Source organism: Acinonyx jubatus, chromosome E4, assembly GCF_027475565.1.
Source record: "Acinonyx jubatus isolate Ajub_Pintada_27869175 chromosome E4, VMU_Ajub_asm_v1.0, whole genome shotgun sequence".
Taxonomy (NCBI): Eukaryota; Metazoa; Chordata; class Mammalia; order Carnivora; family Felidae; genus Acinonyx; species Acinonyx jubatus.
The window spans coordinates 1,495,076-1,519,501 of record NC_069395.1 but is presented as its reverse complement, the minus strand read 5'-3'; the positions used below and the strand labels follow the sequence as shown (position 1 = coordinate 1,519,501).

The window sequence follows — 24,426 nt, the reverse complement described above, 5'->3', positions numbered from 1 at the left end:
TAGTGGCTCGGGAATAAGCGTAAATGTGAGTGAAGTAAAATGGAGAGCTTAAAGAAAGACCCGAGTGTGAACTAACATGAAGTGCATAATGGAAATCCTCGAAACAGACAGACCTTCTGAGGTAAAGGCTGCTTACCTACTCACAGGTTATTTTCAAAATTCAAGACAGGTAAATAATTTAAAGCAAAAAGAAAAAAAATTCAGTGAAGATGAAGGGAAGATTGTTGTCTTCAGAAGGACATGACCTTTCCAAGTAATCTGTGACAACAGCGTTAGAGCTAGAGAGACTGTTTTATTGAACATAATGGCTAAGAGCTTTGGCTGTGAAATGAGACTAGGTTTAAGTCATGGCTCAGTCACTTAACTGGTTAGGTGATGCTGGGCAGGGAATATCTACACTGTTCTCTTTTCTATTTAATGAAGTCAATTATAGTGACTGCAGCAGTTACTACAGTCAGGATTGAATGAGAGAGCGTGTGACGTACTTAGTACAGGTTTTCGTATGTATTTGGATGCATAAAACTCTAAGAAACCTAACAGGAAGTGGAGAGACAACTGATAAGTTGAGGGAAATAAGTGTAACACGGCAGAAGAAAAGAACTTATTTCTGACAGGTTAAGGGCTCTTCTAAATCAGTAATGATAAACTCCACAGTTTAGAAAGATAATGTGGACCAGGACCTTTTAACAGTTGTTTCAGTGCTGAAGAAGTACACACGGCCAGCAAAGTCATGTCACCAGAAGTTCCCAATAACAGGTAATAAATGAAATGTAAATAGAAATGCAAAAAAAAAAAAAAAAAAATTGTAGATTGTGAAATCTGAAGCACTGACAGTGGGAGTAAAAAGGCTTGTCTTCACACTTAGAACATTGATGTCTCACCAGAAAACTCACATGGCTTAATGTAAGCCATAGACAGAAAACAGTACGGCCGGTGCGGGAGCCCAGGCCCGCAGCAGGGAAGTTAGCACAGGAACACGTGGCCTTTACAACCAGAGAACTGTAAGCGTGGGGACCCCCTGGAGGGGGTTTAAATGTGTAAAGTGGGCAAAAAGCCATTTGATAAAAACAGGACAATAACAAGTAGATTTGAAAATGAACTTAAATAGTAAGTAATCCTAGAAATAATGGCATTTGAAATGAGAGCTCCATGAACTTACTAGAACAGGAAATGGCAGATAGTAAAATTTTTGAAGATTGCTGTAATCAAATCACCCGAATTGGCAGTGTTTAGTTTCAGAATTATCAGGATCAGGCTATCAGATGGTATTGTTGTTTCTGCTCTAAGAAGCATTGCCTAACAGTATGGAATATCACACATCATAAAGTATTATCTTGAGTTGTAGAAATGTATTGTTTTATACATTCTGTGTTTGTTTGGGTTTTTTTATGTTTATTTTTGAGAGAGAGAGAGCACGAGAGAGGGAGGGTCAGAGAGAGGGAGACACAGAATCTGAAACAGGCTCCAGGCTCTGAGCGGTCGGCATAGAGCCCGTGGCGGGGCTCGAACTCACGGACCGCGAGATCATGACCTGAGCTGAAGTCAGATGTTTAACCGACTGAGCCACCCAGACACCCCCATTCTGGATTTTTGTAATGAACTTTTTTTTTCCCTTTGAAATAATTTTTCCCCCCTTTGGTGCATAGCTGGTCAACATGTGTAACTATTTATTCTATATATTATACCTTTAGACCGAACAATTCTCTGAGGGAAATAATTGGACAATAGCAAAGATTTATGTAATTGGATGTTTATCATATACTATTTATAATAATAAATAACCAGAAGTTATTTTAAAAGCAGCAAGTAGGTTGATTTAATGAACTGCAGACTGTTGTGAAACCGTTGAATCAGTAGTCTAATTCGTGATTTGTTTGCACAGAAAGGTGTCTTCTTGTAGCATTTAAGTTAACCAAGGTACAAAACAAAAAGCATTTTTGGACCATTTTTATACAAGGATGTACATGTGTTTTTGTGCATGTGATGGAAAGATCTGAAATGTAAAAGTGTTTATCCATGGATGGTAGTACTTTTGTCACTTTTTAAAATAAGCCTAACTTTATATTTGGAGTAAAGCTATTTTTGTGTTGAAAAACATTATATGCCTAATGGGACGTTTTGATAAGATACCCTTTTTGTTGCCGAACATATAATATACTCTGTTAAAAATGACCCTCCTTATGACCAATTGTCATTTTAAAAAGTTCTTAGGAATGTAAGAGACTACTACCACCAGCACCATAGGTAGTTTTGCATTGTCTTATTAATATAATCTCATTGACTCACTTTATCCAGTGGCAGAATTTGGAAGAAGAGATCTTTGAAACCAAAACTAAATTATCTGCGTATATCTTTTTTCTTCTCTTTTCATCATTGACCGTTTACTGTGGGATAGTGTTTTAGGCTGATTTTAGTTAATATTTCTGACAGACACAAAACCCAGACTTGAGTACAGTCCTTTAGCAGGATATGGGAACTGTATATGTCTCCACTTTAGGCAGAATTTTTAAAATGACTTTTATTGAAGTATAAACACACATAAATCGTGTGACAGCTCAATGGATCTTCACAGTCCACAGTACCCCCTCTGGCCGGTGTTCAGTTTAAGAGCTACAACACTGCCAGCACCTGTCAAACCCTCTCATGCTCCTTCCCTTTCACTGCCGCCCACGCCACGCTGCCTCATACCACGGGGGACTGTTTTCCTGACTTTTTTTTTTTTTTTTTTTCAAGTTTACGTATGTATTTAGAGAGAGTGTTGCATGAGCAGGGAAGGGGCAGAGAGAGGGAGAGAGAGAGAATCCCAAGCAGGCTCCACGCTGTCAGCACAGAGCCTGACGTGGGGCTCAAACTCACAATCCGTGAGATCGTGACCTGATCCGAAATCAAGAGTCAGACACTTTACCAACTGAGCCCCCCGGGGCCTCCTGAATGGGATTATACAGCATAAACATTTGTTCTGGCTCCTTCCGTTCACTGTTGTTAACTTTATCCACTTCACTGTACATAGTCTCAGTTTGTACAAGATGGATTTTTACAGGTAAGTTTTAACATTAGAAATGTTGTAGTTTTCTGGGGATGCAAGCTGGTGCAGCCACTCTAGAAAACAGTATGGGGGTTCCTCAAGAAACTAAAAATAGAACTACCCCACGACCCAGCATTTGCACTACTGAGTATTTATCCATGGGATACAGGTGTGCTGTTTGGAAGGGACACATGCACCCCCATGTTTGTAGCAGCACTATCCACAATAGCCGAAGTATGGAAAGAGCCCAATGTCCATCGACAGATGAATGGATAAAGGAAATGTGGTGTATATATACAAGGGAGTATTACTCGGCAATCAAAAAGAATGAAATCTTGCCATTTGCAGCTACGTGGATGGAACTGGAGGGTATTATTAGTGAAATTAGCTAAGTGAAATTAGAGAAAGATAAATATTATATGACTTCACTCATAGGAGGACTGTAAGAGCCAAAACAGAGGAACATAAGGGAAGGGGAACAAAAAGAATATAAAAACAGGGAGGGGGACAAAACAGAAGAGACTCATAAATACGGAGAACAAACTGAGGGTTGCTGGAGGGGCTGTGGGAGGGGGGATGGGCTAAATGGGTAAGGGGCACTAGGGAATCTACTCCTGAAATCATTGTTGCACTATATGCTAACTAATTTGGATGTAAATTTTAAAAAATAAAAAACAAAACAAAATAAAAAAGAAATGTAGTTTTCAGATACAAATATATTTCAAAGTACTTTATAAAGCCTCTTAATTGTTAAGTTTTGAAAAGTAACTATGAACGTACAGAATGAGCCTATTGTTTCTTAGTAAAATGGGAGGAAAATGTAAGGGGTTTGTTTAATCACAAGCTTAGTATTTATAAATTGTACAGGAGACTGTCAAAAAAAAGTCATTTTCCCCTTGGGCAAAATTGTAAGAGTCTAGTCCAAAAGAGATAATTAAGTTTCCTTAATTCTGAGGTGATCAACTATTGGTGGAATTGTGTTCTCCTTTAGTTGCCATAAAGTAAAGAGGAGTGTTGAGAAACTGAAACGCGTCCGTCAGAAAATGACCAGAAAGAAGTGAAGCCATTTGGGGCAGAAGGTTGACTGTGTGGTTGAGATCACATGGGTGAAAAGCTGCTGGAAAGCAGAGCAATTAGACTTATTCTATGTGATTTGAGAAGGTGAGACTCAGACCAGTAAGTGATAGTTGCAGAAAGGCAGATTTTACATCACTCTTAGGAAGAACTTACTTTAATTTTTTTTTTTTTTAATGTTGATTTATTTTTGAGGGAGAGAGACACAGAGCATGAGCGGGGGAGGGGCAGAGAGAGGGATTCAGGATCCAAAGCAGGCTCCAGGCTCCGAGCTGTCAGCACAGAGCCCGACACAGGGCTCGAACCCACGGACCGCAAGATCATGACCTGAGCTGAAGTCAGATGTTCAACAGACTGAGCCACCCAGGCGCCCCTTAGGAAGAACTTATTTTAATAAACACATTTCATTGTGGTAAATTTCAAATTAAAGAGTAGAGTGACTAGTACAAGTTCAGAGATCTATTTACGTCCATCACTAGGATCCTCTTGTGCTACATTTCCTATCTAATACTTGGATGTAGTCTGTTCTTCAGGGAACCCTGGTTCCTCCCCTTTTACTGGGAAGTGATAGGTAGAGACCACAGTCCTGGGTATTAGAGGTGTTCATTGCTACTGGATTTTCATTGTTATTTAGGCAGTTTGATAGAGATAAGGGGGAAAGTGTGGGTGTGTGTTAAAGACTTTGTACGTTTCTAATATTTCAACTTGAAATTATAGGGGTTTTGATCTCTTTGGTTTTATATTGTGTCTCCTTTTTTTTCTTACAAAAATTTGGTTCCTAGGGGCGCCTGGGTGGCTCAGTCGGTTAGGCGGCCGACTTCGGCTCAGGTCATGATCTCGCGGTCCGTGAGTTCGAGCCCGGCGTCGGGCTCTGTGCTGACCACTCAGAGCCTGGAGCCTGTTTCAGATTCTGTGTCTCCCTCTCTCTGACCCTTCCCCGTTCATGCTCTGTCTCTCTCTGTCTCAAAAATAAATAAACGTTAAAAAAAAAAATTGGTTCCTAATGACATTCACATAGTAACATATTTGATCTATATATCTATCAATTATCCATCTATCTAGGTTCAAAGTAATTATACCAATATTACCACTAATATCAGTCTCCCTGGATGGAATTTAAGATTTCTTGTGGATATCATTTTGTCTTTAAAATGTATTGTCCAAAGACTGTTATAAAGCAATTCAAAATAATCGTCTTCCATGTAGCTATGTACTTAATTTGATAGATATATTTGTTTACATTGTTTTCAATATTTAGAGATTTGGAATATTTTTCTATATGATATAATTTTGTTTCTTAAATACTTAAAGTACTTAATTGCAAAGTCAGAACCATAAGTAGATGCAGAGAAGTCTGACATCTAGGCCTCTTTCCTCCCCTTGTAGGTCACCATTTTTATTAATCTTTCGGTTTTTTCCTTCCATGTTTAATGTGATCAGATACGTGTATATATTCACATTCCTCTTTATATGTAAGGTGGTATATTTATAGCCACTGTTCTAATTCTTTCTTTCATTTAACATCGTATTCTTAAAGAGGATCACACAGCAGTTGGTTGGTCCCTCCTTTTTTGGGGTCTTGTTTTTTGGGGCTTTTTTTTTTTTTTTTTTTTTTTTTTTTGCAGTTTCATAGTACTCTCTTATACACATTCCTTTGGTTTAATCAGCCACTCTCCTGTAGATAATTATTTTAGAGTTTTGCTATTAAAATGGTGGTAGGGGGTGCCTGGCTGGCTCAGTCAAGTATAACTGTTGACCTTAGAGTTGTGAGTTTGAGCCCCACGTTGGATATAGAGATTACTTAAAATCTTAAAAAGCAGTGGTACATTTTATAGTTTTCTGCAGCTGTTATATTTTTGCCAGCGTATCTTGGCAAAAATCTAATCCAGTAGGGATTTGATCTCCTACTGGTGGGGTTCCTGTAGTTAAATGCATATGGTATTCTAGTTATTACCCATTTCCCTTCTATAGAAATTACACCATTTTACATGCGGTACATGTCTGGGTATGCTTGAATTTGTTTTTTGTTGTTCGCCCTCTTCCATTGGTTCTTCGGTCTTTTTGTGTGTAAGTTCTGTACTGTTTAACGATAGAAGCTTTAAAAAATAATTTTACATTTGGTACAGTTGTACCCCTGCTTTTCTTCTTTTTAAGATTTTGCTAGTTATTCTTGCTTGTCTAATTTTTCAAAAGAGTTTTATATTTTTTCTTACTCCTGAGTGAAATTTTGGTGGTATTTTTATTGGGATAGCATTAAATTTATAAATTTGTTTTGGGAAAATTGTCATCTTATGTCTTCCTATCCACAAACACAGTATGTATTTCCATTTGTTCAAGTCTTTATTTTTATTTCATGGTTAAAAAGAACTCTTTACATCAATTATACTTCAGTTGTTCAAGAAAATCTACGTTGAAACATGGGAGAAAAATTATTTGTTTTCCCTGACAGTGTCAGATGAAGTTCATATTTTTGATTTAAATAAATCTTTTTTATTTCTTTAGACTTTTTTTCCCCAAAATTTTTATTTAAATTCTAGTTAATTAACATATTGTGTAATATTGGTGTCAGGAGTAGAATTCAGTGATTCGTCACTTACATACAACACCCAGTGTTCCTCTTAATGTGCCCTCACCCATCTATCCCATCCCCCCACCCCCCTCCCTCAGTCTGTAACCCTCAGTTTGTTTTCTATCATTAAGAGTCTCTTATCTTTCTCTCTGTTTTTCTCCCCCTTCCCATATGTTCATCTGTTTTGTTTCCTAAATTCTACATATGAAAGAAATCATATGGTATTTGTCTTTGACTGACTTGCTTTGCTTAGCGTACATAATATACTCTAGTCCATCCACATCATTGCAAATGGCAAGATTCAGTTATTATTATTTTTTTTTTAAGTACACACGCAGCTTAGTCATGGCCCTGAGATCGAGACCTGAGCTAAGATCACGAGTCAGACGTTTAACTGGCTGAACCACCCAGGCGCCCCAAGATTCTAGTCTTTTATTCTTTTTGATGGCTGAGTAATATTCCATTGTATGTATATATTTATAAGTTTATATATGTGTATGTTTTAATATATAGACACATACATACAAATACCACCTCTTTATCCATTCATCAGTCATTGGACAATTGGACTCTTTCCATAATTTGACTGTTGTTCATAATGCTGCTATAAACATTGGGGAGCATGTGTACCCCTTCAAATCTGTACTTTTGTATCCTTTGGATAAATACCCAGTAGTGTAATTGCTGGGTTGTAGGGTAGTTCTATTTTTAATGTTTTGAGGAGCCTGCAGACTGTTTTCCGGAGTGGCTGCACCAGTTTGCACATCCATCAACAGTGTATGAGTGTTTCCCTTTTCTCTGCATCCTCTCCCAACATCTGTTGTTGCCCGAGTTGTTAATGTTAGCCATTCTGACAAGTGCGAGGTGGTATCTCCTTGTGGTTTTGATTTGTATTTCCCTGATGAGTGATGTTGAGCATCTTTTCATGCATGTTAGCCATCTGTCTGTCTTCTTCGGAAAAGTGTCTATTCATGTCTTCTGCCCATTTCTTAATTGGATTATTTGTTTTTTGGGTGTTGAGTTTGAGAAGTTCTTCTAGATTTTGGATACTAACCCTTTATCACATATGTCATTTGCAAATATCTTTTCCCATTCTGTAGGCTGCCTTTTAGTTTGGTTGATTGTTTCCTTTGCTGTGCAGAAGGTTTTTATCTTGATGAGGTCCCAATAGTTCATTTTTGCCTCTGTTTCCCTTGCCTCCAGTGACGTGTCTAGTAAGAAGTTGCTGCGGCGGAGGTCAAAGAGGTTGCTGCCTGTGTTCTTCTAGGATGTTGATGGTTTCCTGTCTCGTGGTTAGGTCTTTCATCCATTTTGAATTTCCTTTTGTGTGCGGTCTAAGAAAGTGGTCCAGGTTCATTCTTCTGCATGTTGCTGTCCAGTTTTTTCCGACACCATTTGCTGAAGAGACTGTCTTTTTTTCCATTCGTTATTCTTTCCTGCTTTGTTGAAGATTAGTTGACTTATATAGTTGTGGTTCCATTTCTGGGTTTTCTTTTCTGTTCCGTTGATCTACGTGTCTGTTTTTGTGCAAGTACCATACTGTCTTGATCACTACAGCTTTGTAATGTAGCTTAAAGTCCAGAATCGGGATGCCTCCAGCTTTGCTTTTCTAAAAAAAAAAGAACTCTTTAATTGTTATCCAAAAGTAAAACAGATTGTTGTGTGAAGTAATTAATTCACTTGTGAAGTATATGGTGAGAATTCATGAATTGGGTAACAATTTATGTTAATGACCTAAAAGTTACTTCCAACTCCAAAATGTGATACAAATCTTTTTATTCAAGTTTATTTATTTATTTTGAGAGAGAGATAGAGGAAGAAAGCATGAGCACAGAAGGGGCAGACAGCAAAGGAGAGAGAGAGAATCCCAAGCAGGTTCTTCACTGTCAGCACAGAGCCTGACTTGGGGCTCGAACTCATGATCATGACCTGAACCAAAATCAAGAGTCAGATGCTCAACCAACTGAGCCACCCAGATGCCCCCTAAATGTTATATAAAAGTGCATTGTATAGAAAATGTGAATGTATTTTACTGTCTTTTTTATTCCTCTCACATTAAGAGAGAACTTGACTGTTCTTTCAAAACTATAACTGAGGGGCACCTGGGTGGCTCAGTCGGTTAAGCGTCCAACTTGGGCTCGGTTCGTGGGTTCAAGCCCTGCATCAGACTCTGTGCTGACGGCTCAGAGCCTGGAGCCTGCTTCGGATTCTGTGTCTCCTTCTCTCTCTGCCCCTTCCCTACTTGCGCTCTTTCTCTTAAAAATAAATAAACATTGAAAAAATAAAAATAAACTATAATTGAGAATGAGTTAAAGGAGTGGAAGTAGGTTAGGGGTTGTACAGCACTGGTTTGAAATCTTTGCTATCAATGAAGGAGGTAGGCAGTGAACAATTATTTTATTTTATTTTTAAATATATATTTTTTAACGTGTATTTATTTTTGAGAGCGAATGCGTGCGGGGGAGGGGCAAAGAGAGGGTGAGACAGAGGATCCAAAGTGGGCTCTGCGCTGAAAGCAGGGAGGCCCATGCAGGGCTTAAACTCACGAACCGGGAGATCATGACCTGAGCCAAAGTCAGGTAGCTAACCGACTGAGCCACCCAGGCGCCCCAGTGAACTATTATTTTAAAAGAGTGCCATTGGTTATTGTAACTAACAATACTTATCTTTTTAAAAATAGGATGTTTGTATGCAAATGTTCAGTCTAAAGTAAGGTAAGAGTAGATTGCTAATTTGCCATTTTCAAACAATGTCAAAAAAATCAGGTTATTTTTAAATGTTGAGTAATATATAAGTGTGTGTGGTTGAGAGTCAGCACAGGTAACGTTTTGCTAGCCTCTGATACAGCAGCAGAGGAACTCCTATATGGTGACATGGTGTTTAACATTAGTTAGGTTTTTAAATAAACCTTTTTAAATAAAGCACTCTTGCCTATGTTTTATCTGATATGTGATCAGTCAGGTTGTTCAGTTTTAATGCTCAACCGAAGTGTGATACAAGGTTTACTCTCTCTGAAACCTGTTTCTTGTTCAAATTTTAGGACCCTTCAAAGTTGTACAAGAAAGCAGGTGATGTTGCAGCCATTGAGTGCCAATCCGAAGAAGGCATCCGTCTTCATTCACAGGGAGAAAACAGTCCTTTGTCGAAGAAGCTGTCTCCAGTACACTCAGAAATGACAGATTACATTAATGCAACATCATCTACTCTTGTTGGGAGCCGGGAGCCTGATTTAAAGGACCGAGCATTACTTAATGGAGGAACGAGTGTAACAGAGAAGTTGGCACAGCTCATCGCAACTTGCCCTCCCTCTAAGTCTTCCAAGACTAAACCGAAGAAGTTGGGAACTGGCACTGCTGCGGGATTGGTTAGCAAAGATTTGATCCGGAAAGCAGGCGTTGGCTCTGTAGCTGGAATACTACATAAGGACTTAATAAAAAAACCAGCCATCAGCACAGCAGTTGGATTGGTAACTAAAGATCCTGGGAAAAAGCCAGTGTTTAATGCGACGGTAGGATTGGTCAATAAGGACTCTGTGAAAAAACTAGGAACGGGCACTACGGCGGTGTTCATTAATAAAGACTTGGGCAGAAAGCCAGGAACTGTCACTACAGTAGGACTGCTGAGCAAGGATTCAGGAAAGAAGCTAGGAATTGGGATTGTTCCAGGGTTAGTGAACAAGGACTCTGGAAAGAAGTTAGGACTTGGCACTGTGGTTGGGCTGGTTAATAAAGACTTGGGAAAGAAGTTGAGTTCTACTGTCGGCCTAGTGGCCAAGGACTGTGCAAAGAAGATTGTAGCAAATTCAGCAATGGGATTAGTTAACAAGGACATGGGAAAGAGACTGGTGAGTTGCTCTGTGGCAGGCCTGGTCAGTAAAGATGCCATAAACCTTAAAGCCGAAGCACTGCTCCCCACTCAGGAACCACTTAAGGCTTCTTGTAGTACAAACATCAGTAGTCATGAAAGCCAGGAACTTTCTGAATCCCTGAAAGACAGCACCACCAGCAAAACTTTTGAGAAGAATGTTGTACGGCAGAGTAAAGAAAGCATATTGGAAAAGTTCTCAGCTCGAAAAGAAATCATGAATTTGGAGAAAGAAATGTTCAGCGAAGGAGCACGCATTCAGCAAGACAGCTTCTCTTCCAGTGACAGGGGGCCTTATGAGCCCTCAAAGCACGAACAGCAACCTCCCGTGTACTGCACTTCTCCGGACTTTCAGATGGGAGCTGCTTCAGACGCATCCACAGCAAAATCCCCGTTCAGCGCGGTAGGAGAGAGCAGTCTCCCGTCCCCATCGCCCACCGTATCTGTCAACCCTCTCACCAGAAGTCCCCCTGAAACTTCACAGCTGGCCCCTAATCCACTGCTGCTAAGTCCTTCCACAGAATTAATGGAAGAAATTTCTGAATCTGTTGGAAAGAACCAGTTTACTCCTGAAAGTACCCACTTGAACATCGGTCATAGGTCCGTGGGTCACAGCATGAACATCGAATGTAAAGGGATTGATAAAGAGCTAACTGATTCAAAAACCGCGCATCTAGATATTCCAAGAATAAGCTCTTCCCTGGGAAAAAAGCCAAGTTTGACTTCCGACTCCAGTATTCACGCAATTACCCCTTCGGTTGTTAACTTCACTAGTTTATTTAGTAACAAGCCCTTTCTAAAACTTGGTGCAGTAGGTGCGTCGGACAAACACTGCCAAGTGGCTGAAAGCCTAGGCACAAGTTTGCAGTCGAAACCATTGAAAAAACGGAAAGGAAGGAAACCTCGGTGGACTAAAGTGGTGGCGAGAAGCACGTGCCGGTCTCCCAAAGGGCTAGAGTTAGAAAGATCAGAGCTTTTTAAGAATGTTGCGTGTAGCTCACTATCAGGTAGTAATTCTGAGCCAGCCAAGTTTATGAAAACCATCGGACCATCTTCGTTTGTAGATCATGACTTCCTGAAACGCCGATTGCCAAAGCTGAGCAAGGCCACGGCCCCGTCTCTTGCTCTCCTAACTGATAGCGAAAAACCCGCTCACAAGGCTTTTGCTACTCACAAGCTCTCCTCCAGTATGTGTGTCTCTAGTGACCTTTTGTCTGACATTTATAAGCCCAAGAGGGGAAGACCTAAAGCTAAGGAGATGCCTCAACTGGAAGGGCCACCTAAGAGGACTTTAAAAATCCCTGCCTCTAAAGTGTTTTCTTTGCAGTCTAAGGAAGAACAGGAACCCCCGATCTTACAGCCAGAAATCGAAATTCCTTCCTTCAAGCAAAGTCTCTCTGTGTCTCCTTTTCCGAAAAAGAGAGGCAGACCGAAGAGGCAGATGAGGTCACCAGTCAAGATGAAGCCGCCTGTACTATCCGTGGCTCCGTTTGTTGCCACCGAAAGTCCAAGCAAGCTGGAGTCTGAAAGCGATAACCATCGGAGCAGCAGTGATTTCTTTGAGAGTGAGGATCAGCTTCAGGACCCAGACGATCTGGACGACAGGCACAGGCCCGCTGTCTGCAGCATGAGTGACCTAGAGAGGGATCCAGATAAAAAAATGACCAAGAGAAACAACGGACAGCTAATGAAAACAATTATCCGCAAAATAAATAAAATGAAGACTTTGAAGAGGAAGAAACTGCTGAATCAGATTCTGTCAAGCTCCGTAGAATCAAGTAGTAAAGGGAAAGTGCAATCCAAACTCCATAATACAGTGTCCAGTCTTGCCGCCACGTTTGGCTCTAAACTGGGCCAGCAGATAAACGTCAGCAAGAAAGGAACCATTTACATAGGAAAGAGAAGGGGTCGAAAACCAAAAACGGTCTTAAACGGCATTCTTTCTGGTAGCCCTACCAGCCTTGCTGTCCTTGAGCAAACTGCTCAGCAGGCAGCTGGCTCGGCATTAGGACAGATCCTTCCCCCTTTGCTGCCCTCCTCTGCTAGTGGGTCAGAGATTCTCCCGTCACCTGTGTGCTCCCAGTCTTCTGGGACTAGTGGCGGTCAGAGCCCTGTGAGCAGTGACGCGGGCTTCGTGGAACCCAGCTCAGTGCCCTATCTGCATTTACACTCCAGACAGGGCAGTATGATCCAGACGCTTGCAATGAAGAAGGCCTCAAAGGGGAGGAGGCGACTGTCTCCTCCTACTTTGTTGCCGAATTCTCCCTCCCACTTAAGTGAACTCACCTCCCTGAAGGAGGCCACTCCTTCTCCCATTAGTGAGTCTCACAGCGACGAGACCATTCCCAGCGATAGTGGAATCGGCACCGATAATAACAGCACTTCGGACAGAGCAGAGAAGTTTTGTGGACAGAAAAAGAGGCGGCATTCTTTTGAACATGTTTCTCTGATTCCCCCGGAAACCTCTACAGTCCTGAGCAGTCTTAAAGAAAAACATAAACACAAATGTAAGCGCAGGAATCACGATTACCTCAGCTATGACAAGACGAAGAGGCAGAAACGAAAACGGAAAAAGAAATACCCCCAGCTCCGAAGCAGACAGGATCCAGACTTTATTGCAGATCTGGAGGAACTGATAAGTCGTCTGAGTGAAATTCGAATCACCCATCGAAGTCATCATTTTATCCCCCGAGACCTGCTGCCCACTATTTTTCGCATCAACTTTAATAGCTTCTATACACATCCTTCTTTCCCCTTGGACCCTTTGCACTACATTCGAAAACCTGACTTAAAAAAGAAGAGAGGGAGACCCCCTAAGATGAGGGAGGCAATGGCCGAAATGCCCTTCATGCACAGCCTTAGTTTTCCTCTTTCCGGTACAGGATTCTATCCGTCCTACGGCATGCCTTACTCTCCGTCACCCCTTACAGCCACTCCCCTGGGACTAGGTTACTATGGAAGGTACCCCCCCACTCTCTACCCTCCTCCGTCTCCTTCTTTCACTCCTCCGCTTCCACCTCCTTCCTACATGCATGCTGGTCACCTACTTCTCAACCCCACCAAATACCATAAGAAAAAGCATAAGCTACTGCGACAGGAGGCCTTTCTCACAACCAGCAGGACTCCTCTCCTTTCCATGAGCACCTACCCTAGCGTCCCTCCCGAGATGGCCTATGGTTGGATGGTCGAGCACAAACATAGGCACCGTCACAAGCACAGAGAACACCGCTCTTCTGAGCAACCCCAGGTTTCCATGGACGCCGGCTCTTCCAGATCTGTTTTGGAGTCCTTGAAACGCTATCGATTTGGGAAGGAAACTGTTGGAGAGCGATACAAGCATAAGGAAAAGCACCGATGTCATATGTCCTGCCCTCATCTCTCTCCTTCGAAAAGCTTAATAAATCGAGAAGAACAGTGGGTCCACCGAGAGCCTTCCGAATCTAGTCCACTGGCTTTGGGATTGCAAACACCTTTACAGATCGACTGTTCAGAGAGTTCTCCGAGCTTATCCCTGGGAGGGTTCACTCCCAGCTCTGACCCGGCCAGCAGCGATGAGCATACAAACCTTTTCACAAGTGCAATAGGCAGCTGCCGAGTCCCCAACCCGAACTCCAGCGGCCGGAAGAGACTAGCTGACAGTCCTGGACTGTTTTCTGCACAGGACACTTCGCTCACTCGGCCTCACAGGAAGGAGCCACTGCCTTCCGGCGAGAGGGCAGTGCAGACCGCGACAGGTAAGGAGGGCTCCTTCGCTGCCTGTTGTTTGTGTTGGGAAAGGAGAGGACTTGGCCCTCAGGTTGCCTGATGCGTGTATGTGAACTCTTAACGGTTTGGTTTGTATAAATAGATGTGGCATGGTATCTTCAGCATTCTTGTTTTTGGTACATGTGAGAAGTAAGATAAGGCCTGTCTCTGCATTAACGCTGAATTTTGAGAAGAGGTACCGTTACAAAAACAAACAACACTCAAGTTTTGGAAACCAGGAAAAATGATTCTTCTTTCTTACGCAAAAAGGCGGTTACAGTTTCTTTAGGGAGAAATGGCCCATGGGTGGTGTTGGCAGCTGTGCAGGACTTTTAGTATATTCTAATCTAATAATTATAAGTGAGTTTATGTTACAGGAAGAAATGTCAACCCAGTGTGTCTCATAATAAAAATCTAGGCTTTCAAAATTATCAATGTCGTAAAAGGGACTTCATTCTGCAGAGTGATCTCTAGGTATCCTCACAAAAGCTGCTTCAGTCGCATATGAAATGACATAAAACAAATCTGCATGATACATTTGAAACACCTGCAAAGCTCGTAAGACCTGAAACAAAGATAGGAAACAAGAAAGTGGAAGCATTGCCCATTCATGTAGAAAGAAGGCATCTGTGAGTCAGAAGGTCTTTATCAGAGATCTCAGCTCTGGGGGTTTGGTTGTAGGTAACTCTAGGAAGTCTGCGGAACCTCTCTAGAGTTATAAGTACAATCGTGTATGTGTGCTTGTGCGTACTTTTCAGGGGAAAAAATCTATAAATTGCATCACATTCTCCAAGTCAATTCTCTAAGCCTCCATACCTCTTCCTATAAAATGGTAACAATAGGGTTATGGTGAGAAGTAAATGAGATTATAATGTGTGTATTGAAGTGATTTGCACATTGTAAGTGCGCAGATGTTAATTGGTAAAATCATTCCCCAAAAGATTAAAAACTTAGGCATTATAGGAAATGATAAACCCCTCTAATGTGTTTTTGCTTATGATGTTCATTATTCACGAAATTTTGAAAAAGCCATTTTTGTTGAGAAACTGAGCATTCTTTAGTTTCTAACCATGTAATAAAGAGAAGAAAAATTCCTAAGTTTTAATTAGGTTCATTCAGCAAATTTTTGATGAATAAGTCACTGAGTATCAGTTTGTCAGGCACTCTACTTTGTGGGCTCTTGTGAGGAATAAGGCACACAAATACATTGTTCTCATGGGACTTACAGAGGAGGAGATAGGCGATGAACAAAAATGTACATGTTAAATGTCATTAGAGATGTGATCAGAGCGTTCAAGCAAGAAAAAGAAAAGAAAACACGGAGGGTGGAAGGGGGCCTGACTCAGCAAGCCGTCCGTGACAAGGTGACTCTAAACTGTTTGTTACCTGAAGGCCGAGCAGCAGTTAGCTGGGGAGACAATTGTACTCACTCATTGACTCCCTCACTTAGTTGTTAAAGTCTAGAACGTGTGGCACTCTTCCAGTCAACTGGCGTCAAGACATGAGGTCAGGCCCCGTGAACTTTCAGCCCTAGTGACACAAGACCAATAGTAGAGTGGTAAGCTCACAAGGAAAGGCATAATCGGGGGGAAATGCTGTCAAGTTAATACTACAGTGTCAGGATGGGTCGTTACCGGGAGGGGGGCGCCTGTTTAGGTAAAGTTATTGGTTACAGCCTAAGGATGAAAAGTTGAAGCTTGAAGGATGAGAAGCCGCCGCTTTTCAGGCTGAAGTTTGAGTAAAGAGCACGTTTGAAGATGCTGGGCTGAGAAAGAGTAGTGTCTAGAGATACTCTTTACTATCTAATACCTAAATATATTAGAAGACCTTGGTGGCCGGGTCACGGTGGCAGGACAGGGAACACAGGACGGTGCGAGAATTGGGGGTGAAGAAAGCAGCCAGACCGTGTTCAGAGAGTTTAGGTTTTACACTAGGCTTAGGCAAGAGACAGAGGAGTACTGATTTTAGAGTCGCTTCTTTAAAGGATCATTCTGGCTCGTGTGTGAACGTTCACTTGTGGAGGAGAGAGCTGGTTGTAGGGAGGTTGGCAGTCTGTCGGTGGTGGTGGTGGCGGGGAGGCGTGTGGTGCGGGCAGACCCCTGCAGGGACATTGCAGGGGTCGGCGTGGTGCCACCTGGAGGAGGCGTACGTAGGGAAGCACACTTTGCTCTTTTAAAACGCGTGAACTTTGGAATGTCTTAGAACATCTTTAGAACGTTCAAGCGGGCAGACAGCAGGCAGTTGGAGATCTGATTCTTGAGCTCAATAAAGATGTTTTGGCTGGAGATAGGGGTGTTTCACTATGAGGTTCTGAGAAACTGTCAATATCACTTACAAAAAATAAAAGGGCTTCTAGAAAAGATAAAGTCGGGAGCAGATTCTCAAAATGTGTGCAACTTTGTACCCAGAGCACCAAGAAAACTAATAATTCTAGGAAATGCCAGCAGCAGTTAAAAAGACAAATTGTTTGATAAAGAAAGAAAGACTACAGTAAACATAGCATTTAACTTTTCAGGAAAAGACGAAGGTAACTTGATAGAAGGGGATTAGAGAAGGGTCAGAGCCGCTCAGTTGTGGACACAAAAGCATGTCGCTGGGAGACAAAAGAAGTGATGCTAGATACGGCTGGTTCTGGTTTCTCGTCCTCGTTTGGCTCTTTTGCAGGAAGATCTGGGGAAAGCACGTGTTGGGTGATCTGTGGCCGGTGCTCTGACGAGGAGCGGTGCTCCCTGGCTCACTCTGTTGAGATCGTGTGTGAGCCTGCTCAGTGACCATATCATCCTGGTATTCTTCTGCTTACCAGTTGTGTGTGAGCTGGTTTGCTTCACTGGAACAAAACAGTTGCTGCGTTCATACGTCTGTTGATCTGTCGCAATGTGATGGATGATGTTCCCCGAAGGAGGGGATAGACCCGGAATCCAGGGCCTCAGACAGCCCTGAGGAACCGCACCATTTAAAGTATTGGTTATTTACCATGTATGCTAACTAACTAGAATTTAAATAAAAACTTGAAATAAAAAAGTAATAAAGAAGCAGTGGTTAAAAGCCATCACCCTTTGGTTTGTCTGTAACCATTTGTGATCTCTTCAGGTTTTTAAAAAATTAATTGCCAAGGCTTAAAACTCTGGAGATTTCACACAAAGTTCAGAAATCTGCTTTCCTTTAAAAGAAAAACCAGAACAGGGGCATCTGGGTGGCTCGGTCGGTTAAGCGTCCAACTTCGGCTCAGGTCATGATCTTACGGTTCGTGGGTTCGAGCCCTGCGTCGGGCTCTGTGCCGACAGCTCAGAGCCTGGAGCCTGCTTGGGATTCTGTGTCTCCCTCTCTGCCCCTCCCCTTGCTCATGCTCTGTCTCTCAAAAATAAACATTAAAATTAAAAAAAAAAAAAGAAAGAAAGAAAGGAAAATAAAAAGCAGAACATCTGGCAAAAGTTAATCCCCAATTCCCATTTCCTGGATGACATCAATGGCACCCCCCCCCCCACTCTGTTGGGTCAGGCGCTATTCAATTCGTCTCAGTCCACACCATTTCCTTGTGGTGTGCCGTATCTGGCTCAGTTCAGATATTGAAGTGTGTATCTGTCTCCAAGGAACATTTTAGTTTGAGGCCTCTAATCTAAGAGTTGTAAGAAGGAGCTTGTAACAGGTAGGGAAATCGAGGCGGAAGTGAAGTGAGCTGACAGACAGGGTGGTTGAACGTGTTAGCCGCGCAAACGCTAAAGTCACCCAGGAGACCGGCTACAGGAGGTGGGGTGAAAGGATGGATGTGAGCCTGGTTGCAGGGTCCTCAGGAGGTACAGGTCTAACGTGGGAAAATATCTGCCTTAAGAATAAGACTTTGTCTCCTCCCTCTTAAAAAAAATAACAAAAACATTAAGATCTCTGAAGTCCCCGTTCTGACGCTAGTTTTCTGGAGTTGAGGAAAGACCCTGCAATTTTAAGGGCAAAGTCCTTCAAAGACTGCCCCCACTTCCTGTGCCGGAGCAAGTTTCAGTGACCCCAGTCCACCTACACTCTTGTCTAGACTGCTGCAAATTTGGGGCTTCCCACAATCCCACAAACCCTCAAGTTTTGATGATTTCGTACAACAACTCAGAAGTTACTGAAACCACTGTACCTAGGATTACAGTTTTATTGTCCTAAAGAATGCAGATCAGGAATTGAAGAGATTCCCAGGACAAGGCCTAGGGTGGAGGACACACAGTCTCCCTGCCCGGTGTCTGTCTGTGGGATCAGGGTGTGTCGCCTTCCCGGCACACCACTGTGTTCACCAACGGGGGAGCAATGCCAGGCCTTTGTGTCTAGAGTGTTGATTGGGCCTAATTACATAGGCATGATTAATTAAATCACTGGCTGTGTGCTCGAACCCTATCTCTACCCACTCCCCCCCCCCCCCCCCCCCCCCCCCGCACTGTAGATAGGGCTGGCCCCAAATTTCAGCCCTCTAATCCTGTGATTGGTCTTTGTAGTGAGCAGCCCCACCCTGAGGCTACCCAGGGTCCACCTTAAGTCAGCTCTTTGGCAGAACAAAGACCCTTGTATCACTCAGGAAATTCTAAGGGTTTTTGAAGCCAAGAATCAGACAGAGAACAGATACATTCTTTATTGTATCACAAATCCGCAAATTCGTGGAGCCTCTGCGTCTTCTTCACAATTACTCTTTTGATAAGTGGGTAGAAATGTGTCTTGATTTTCTACTAGGAACTTTTTCAAGTAGACATGAAAACTGGTTACGTATCCTAGTTCTTAAAACCAGTTGAGAAAACGATTTTTAGTTAAGGAAAGTTATAAGAAAAAATTACTAACTAAAGCCTGGGGTATCTTCTAATTTAATCTCTTTGAAAGTCAGAACTTTGTTTGTTTTGGCACAGCTTTATGGTTTTTTTTTTTAATTTTAATTATTAATGATGATGGCTATCCCTTCCACAGTTATTGTCTGTTGTTTGCCAGGAGCAGGGAATAAAATCATGAGTAAGATGTGATTTGCTGCCAGAAGGAATTTACACTTACTCAGAGAACATAGGCATGTTTACAAATAATTATCCATGGCTCCAGGGGCGCCTGGCTGCTGGGTAGGTACAGCATGCTACTCTCGACCTCGGGGTTGCGGGTTCGATCCCCACTTTGTGTGTAGAGATCACCTAAAATCTTAAACAGTGGTGCCTGGCTGGCTTGGTTGGTTGGGCATCTGACACTTGGTTTAGGCTCAGGTCATGATCTCATGGTTCTCGGGGTCGACCCCGGATCAGGCTCCGTGCTGACAGCATGGAGCCTGCTCGGGATTCTCTCCCTGCTCCTCCCACACATGTGCGTACGCAGGCTCTTTCTCTCTCTATTTCAAAATAAATAAACTTTAAAAAAAAAGTTTCTTAAAAAAAAAAAAAAATCTTACGTGGGGCGTCTGGGTGGTTCAGCCAGTTAAGCATTCAACTTTGGCTCAGGTCATGATCTCATGGTTCATGAGTTTGAGCCCCACCTCGGACTCTGCTGACAGCTCGGAGCCTGGAGCCTGCTTTGGATTCTGTGTCTACCTCTCCCTCCTTCTCTCACTCTGCCCCTCCCCTGTTCGTGCCCTGTCTGTCAAAAAAAAATGTTAAAACTATTTTTTTTAATATTAAAAAAACAAATCTTAAATACTGACTGATAACTCCTGAAGATATGTTCACAACATGTTTCGGGGGCAGACAAGAGAGGGGCTCACCTAGGAGGAGCTAGAAAGACTCCTAGTTTTTAGTTTAGTGTGCAAAGAATAAAGGATGAAGACTATTTCTTACAGAGAAAGAAGCTTTTCAGGGTCTTAGTGACCTCATAGTGTGCTTAGGTAACTGTTTACAGTCTGATATGGAACCCACAGGATGAGACTGGAAAGACAGGAGACAGATCATAAAGCCTCTTGTTTATTATATAAGATTGTAGGGAGTTTAGAGTTTACCCTGTGGGCAATGGGAAGTTAAAGGTTTTAAAGCAGAATGATTTGCTGAGATTAAATTGACAGCAGTGTGGTACATGTACTGGGGAGAGATCAGGTGTACTAGTTTGGGAATTGCCCCAGCAGAATCTTATGGGGGCCTGAACCAAGGTAGTGATGGAGAAAACATATTCAGAAGAAGTAGATTTTAAAAAGATTTTAAAAGCCTCCTGGGTGGCTCAGTCAGTTGAGCGTCCGACTTCGGCTCAGGTCATGATCTCACAGTCCGTGATTTCGAGCCCCGCGTCGGGCTCTTTGCTGACAGCTCAGAGCCTGGAGCCTGCTTCGGATTCTGTGTCTCCCTCTCTCTCTGCCCCTCCCCTGCTCATGTTCTGTCTCTCTCTGTCTCAAAAATAAATGAATGAATGAATGAATGAATGAATGAATGAATGAATGAATAAATCGTTAAAAAGAGGCGAGGAAAGGGGAAGATTTTAGAATGTCTGCAGGATGCCCCTCCGGTAATGGGTTGGACAGCGGTGTAATTAAGTGAAAGGAGGCGCTCAGAAGAGATGGCTGGAGATAAAAGGCAGATTTGGGTTTCATGCTGTTCAGTGGGATATATGCATCTGTAGCTCAGGGGAGAAATCACCCTGAAGAGGAAAGTTGTAGGTAAGTGATTGTTGAAGCCGTGAGAAGTGGTCCTGTTTCGCTGGGCGCACCACACTGCTAAGGGGACAGGAATGTCAGGTGCTGCTGGGGTCAACTCGAAGAGGCTGGGAGTAGAGGCTGCCTTTGGCCGATTATCACCTGTGAGCTCACAGTGGTTTCTGTGGAGGTAAATGTTGGATTTCTGGGGGTGCAGGAACGAACGGGAAGTGAGGAAGTGCAGACCGTTAAGATTCTTACAGCTTTACATTTTGTGGTAATTCCAGCTGGGTTATTACGTACTCGTAATTACACATCCTGTCAAGGAGATATTTGCATTTCTCAGTATGTGATTGTTTCGACGTCACATGGTAATTATTCTTAAAGTGTACAAAGAGCATAACTAAACTTTGTTATTTTAATTTGGCCTCGGCCTTCAGCTGATATTTTTTCCTATGTATAACTTAAAGACAGATTCATTATACATTAATTGGTATCCTGTTAAAATACCCAAAATAGGACTTCCTACTGTGCCGTATAATACAAAATTGCCAGTTACCTTCTGGACATTATTATCATGAAAAGGCTTCCCAGTGGCCAAAGCAGGAACAATGTAAGCAACAGATGATAATTAATAATAATAATTAATAATAATAATAATGTCACTATTAAGTGACAGTATTGGATTATAATGTAAAGATACAGCAAATACCCATTACTCCATGTTGATGTAACTAAGTGATCGTATGGGGCACCTGGCTGTCTCACTTGGAAGAGCATGCGACATTTGATCTCGGGATCACAAGTTTCAAGCCCCATGTATGGCATAGAGCTTATCTAAAAACAAACAAAAAAAAGAATGCTCAATTAAATCAGTGGAAGAAAGGGACAAATTTTCCTTGCAGAAGAATTACAAATAGTATATGTAGACCAGCCTCTTCAAGGAGGTGGACTTTAATTCCCCTCTTCTTGAATATGGACTGCACCTAGTGACCTAAGGCCACGTAACAGAGGACAAGAAGGAGAAAATAGCAACTTTGCAGTGAAGGAGACGAGCAGACCGACCACACCTTAACCGGGTGCAAGTTTAACTTCATCAATGATGAATCGTGCCGATAACAGGTAGCCTCTGATGTAATTAGCCGGGAACTTTGTTCTGTGGTGTTCTTTCCAAAACTTATAACCACAGTACTCTTTTAAAAAACACAACCCTGGTCTAATAATACTAAAACCAAAAACAGAGACATCGTACAAAATATGTGACCAGTGTACCTCAGAAGTGTCGAGGACCTGAGAAAACAAGGAAAGATTAGGAAACTGTCACAGATGAGAGAGGATTGAGACATGGTAACTAAATACAATGTGATATTGTGATTGGCCCCTAGACCAGGAAAAAGACATATGTGGAAAAAATCATATTAATGTCAATTTCATAGTTTTGGCAGATGTATCATAGTTAAAATATAAGACGTTACGTTAACGTTAGGGGAAGTTGGGTAAAGGCTGTGTGAGAAGTCTCACTTTGTACTATCTTCCATAAATTTAACATTACAGCAAAACAACTAGTTTAGTTTTTGTTTTTTTTTAAACAGTACTAATTGTTGAGGGAAGCCTATCTCTAATAACTAAAGAAAAAATAAAACAGGTTCTTACGATTTGGATTGAGTAGCTTTTTCGTGTTTGTTGGCATAAAGCAGGCATGTCTATGAATTATGTTGGTGTGCATATGAGGAAAATAAAATTAGATCAGGGGCACAGGCAGGAAGGATCTTCCTTCCTGTGTGGTCTGGAGCCAGGTGGCTGACCGTGCCTTGTTTCCTAGCTGGGCAAACTGATAATCACTTGAGCAAATTTGGACTAAACAAATTAAGTGGCATAAAGCTTTAAAAGGAGTAACAGCTCTCATCATTTTATAAATGATGTTTGTGTGGTGGTTAGCTCATTCTTCTTCTGTGTTCTTCTGTAGGAACTGTTAGAGACCAATAGTCTAAGACCAACCTGATGCATGTGAAATCATAGGGATTCCACACCTAAGCCTCGCCTGGCCTTTCTGGCCTCGCCTGGCCCTGGTAACCAATTAAATCAGTATCTACATTCGGTAGACCTAAGATGGGCCTGATGAGAAAGAGAATCACATACTCCATCCCTGTTTTTCAGCGTTTTCAACTCATGGCTGGCTGTACATGGTCAGTCTGCAACCTGACTTCAAAAATGGGGGATGGTTCCCCCTAGAGCTCACAAAGTAGAGAATGTATACACACGCACACACACGTAATTACTACAGGTTTCAATAACTTTTTTGTCCCCCCAGGAGTAAATTAGAGCTGATTTTTATTTTCGTTTGGAAAAAGTATATTTACTGTAAAAATGTTATGGTTGAAGAAAAGTATACTGTGCTTTGTTTTCTTTTTAACTGGAGAGTGTCTGCGTTGATCAGAATTTTCTGATATAGGACATTGTCTCTAGCATGATGTATAAAGATACCCCCAAAAGTAAAGTGCGAACACGTGTGAAGATGAAATCCGAAAATTGATTATGGTGGTTAGTTCAGTTCTGGGGTTTCCAGTGGGATTCCATTTCAGCGGATGATGTGCTTTGGGCATTACGAGAAATAGCCTAATTAGAGGGAGGAAAACAGACTTTTTAGCTTAAAAATCACCAGCATAGGCTCTGAATCATTCTCTCTTGTAGTGCATTTAATTGGTGAGTCAGATGAAATGTATTGCTTTCAGTAAATGTATTTCCCACAATTGGAAACAGCTGTTTTTATCATGGAACCAGCTTTTATCTCAGCATTCAGCTCATTCAGTAGAAGCTTCCAGGACTCCTGTGAGCTGTGAACCATAGCAAAGGATTCAGAATTTAATCTGGGAACAAAAAAAAAAAAACCTGATCAGAAGCTCCCAATAGTTGGTTCATATTCTTTTTGTTGTTGTTAATGTGTGTTTATTTTTGAAAGAGAGACAGAGAGTGAGTGGGTGAGGGGTAGAGAGACAGACAGAATCCGAAGCAGGCTCCAGGCTCCAGGCTCCCAGCTGCCAGCACAGAGCCCGACGTCAGGACTTGAACTCACGAGCTGCAAGATCATGACCTGAGCTGAAGTCGGACGCCCAACCGACTGAGTCACCCAGGCACCCCGGTTCATATTCTTTTACTATGGTATTCCCTTTGTGTGATAAGCCAGCTTTGATGCAGTCACTGTTCAACAAACACTCCCGATAGTCTTAACTTGTAAATGATAAAATAAGTTTCTTTCTTAAAATTTTATAATACATAGTTTTGGTGGGAAGGAGTGATTTAAATGTTAGAAACTAGTTTTAAGTATGTGATTTTAGAATAAATGTGTATCATCTATAAACTGGCTTCAGCATGGTATCCTTCCAAATCTAGCACACTTAATCTGTTTTTCCATGGCTTACCCAACGATATTTCTAGCATTGGAAACAACAGCAGACAATCTGCTCCCCCAAACCATTCCCTGGTTACTTGGGTCTTTAGTGCTGATCTCCCAACAGAGTGTGACCAGAATTCGTAACTACAATAAGTTTCGAAAGTTTTCATAGTGGATTTACACTAAAGAAATACATGTTTTAT

The 24,426-nt window shown here is 42.0% G+C and overlaps 1 protein-coding gene across 8 annotated transcripts in view; it reads left to right on the top strand.

The window, feature by feature from the left end:
• ASH1L (ASH1 like histone lysine methyltransferase) overlaps positions 1 to 24,426 on the top strand; it is a 194,086-nt gene that overhangs the window by 52,745 nt on the left and 116,915 nt on the right. For all 8 annotated transcript variants that reach the window (XM_027048252.2, XM_053208764.1, XM_027048257.2 and 5 more), the window contains exon 3: positions 9,709 to 14,266. In XM_027048252.2, coding sequence (XP_026904053.1) covers positions 9,709 to 14,266 — 4,558 coding nt within the window. The remainder of the gene's footprint in view (positions 1 to 9,708; positions 14,267 to 24,426) is intronic.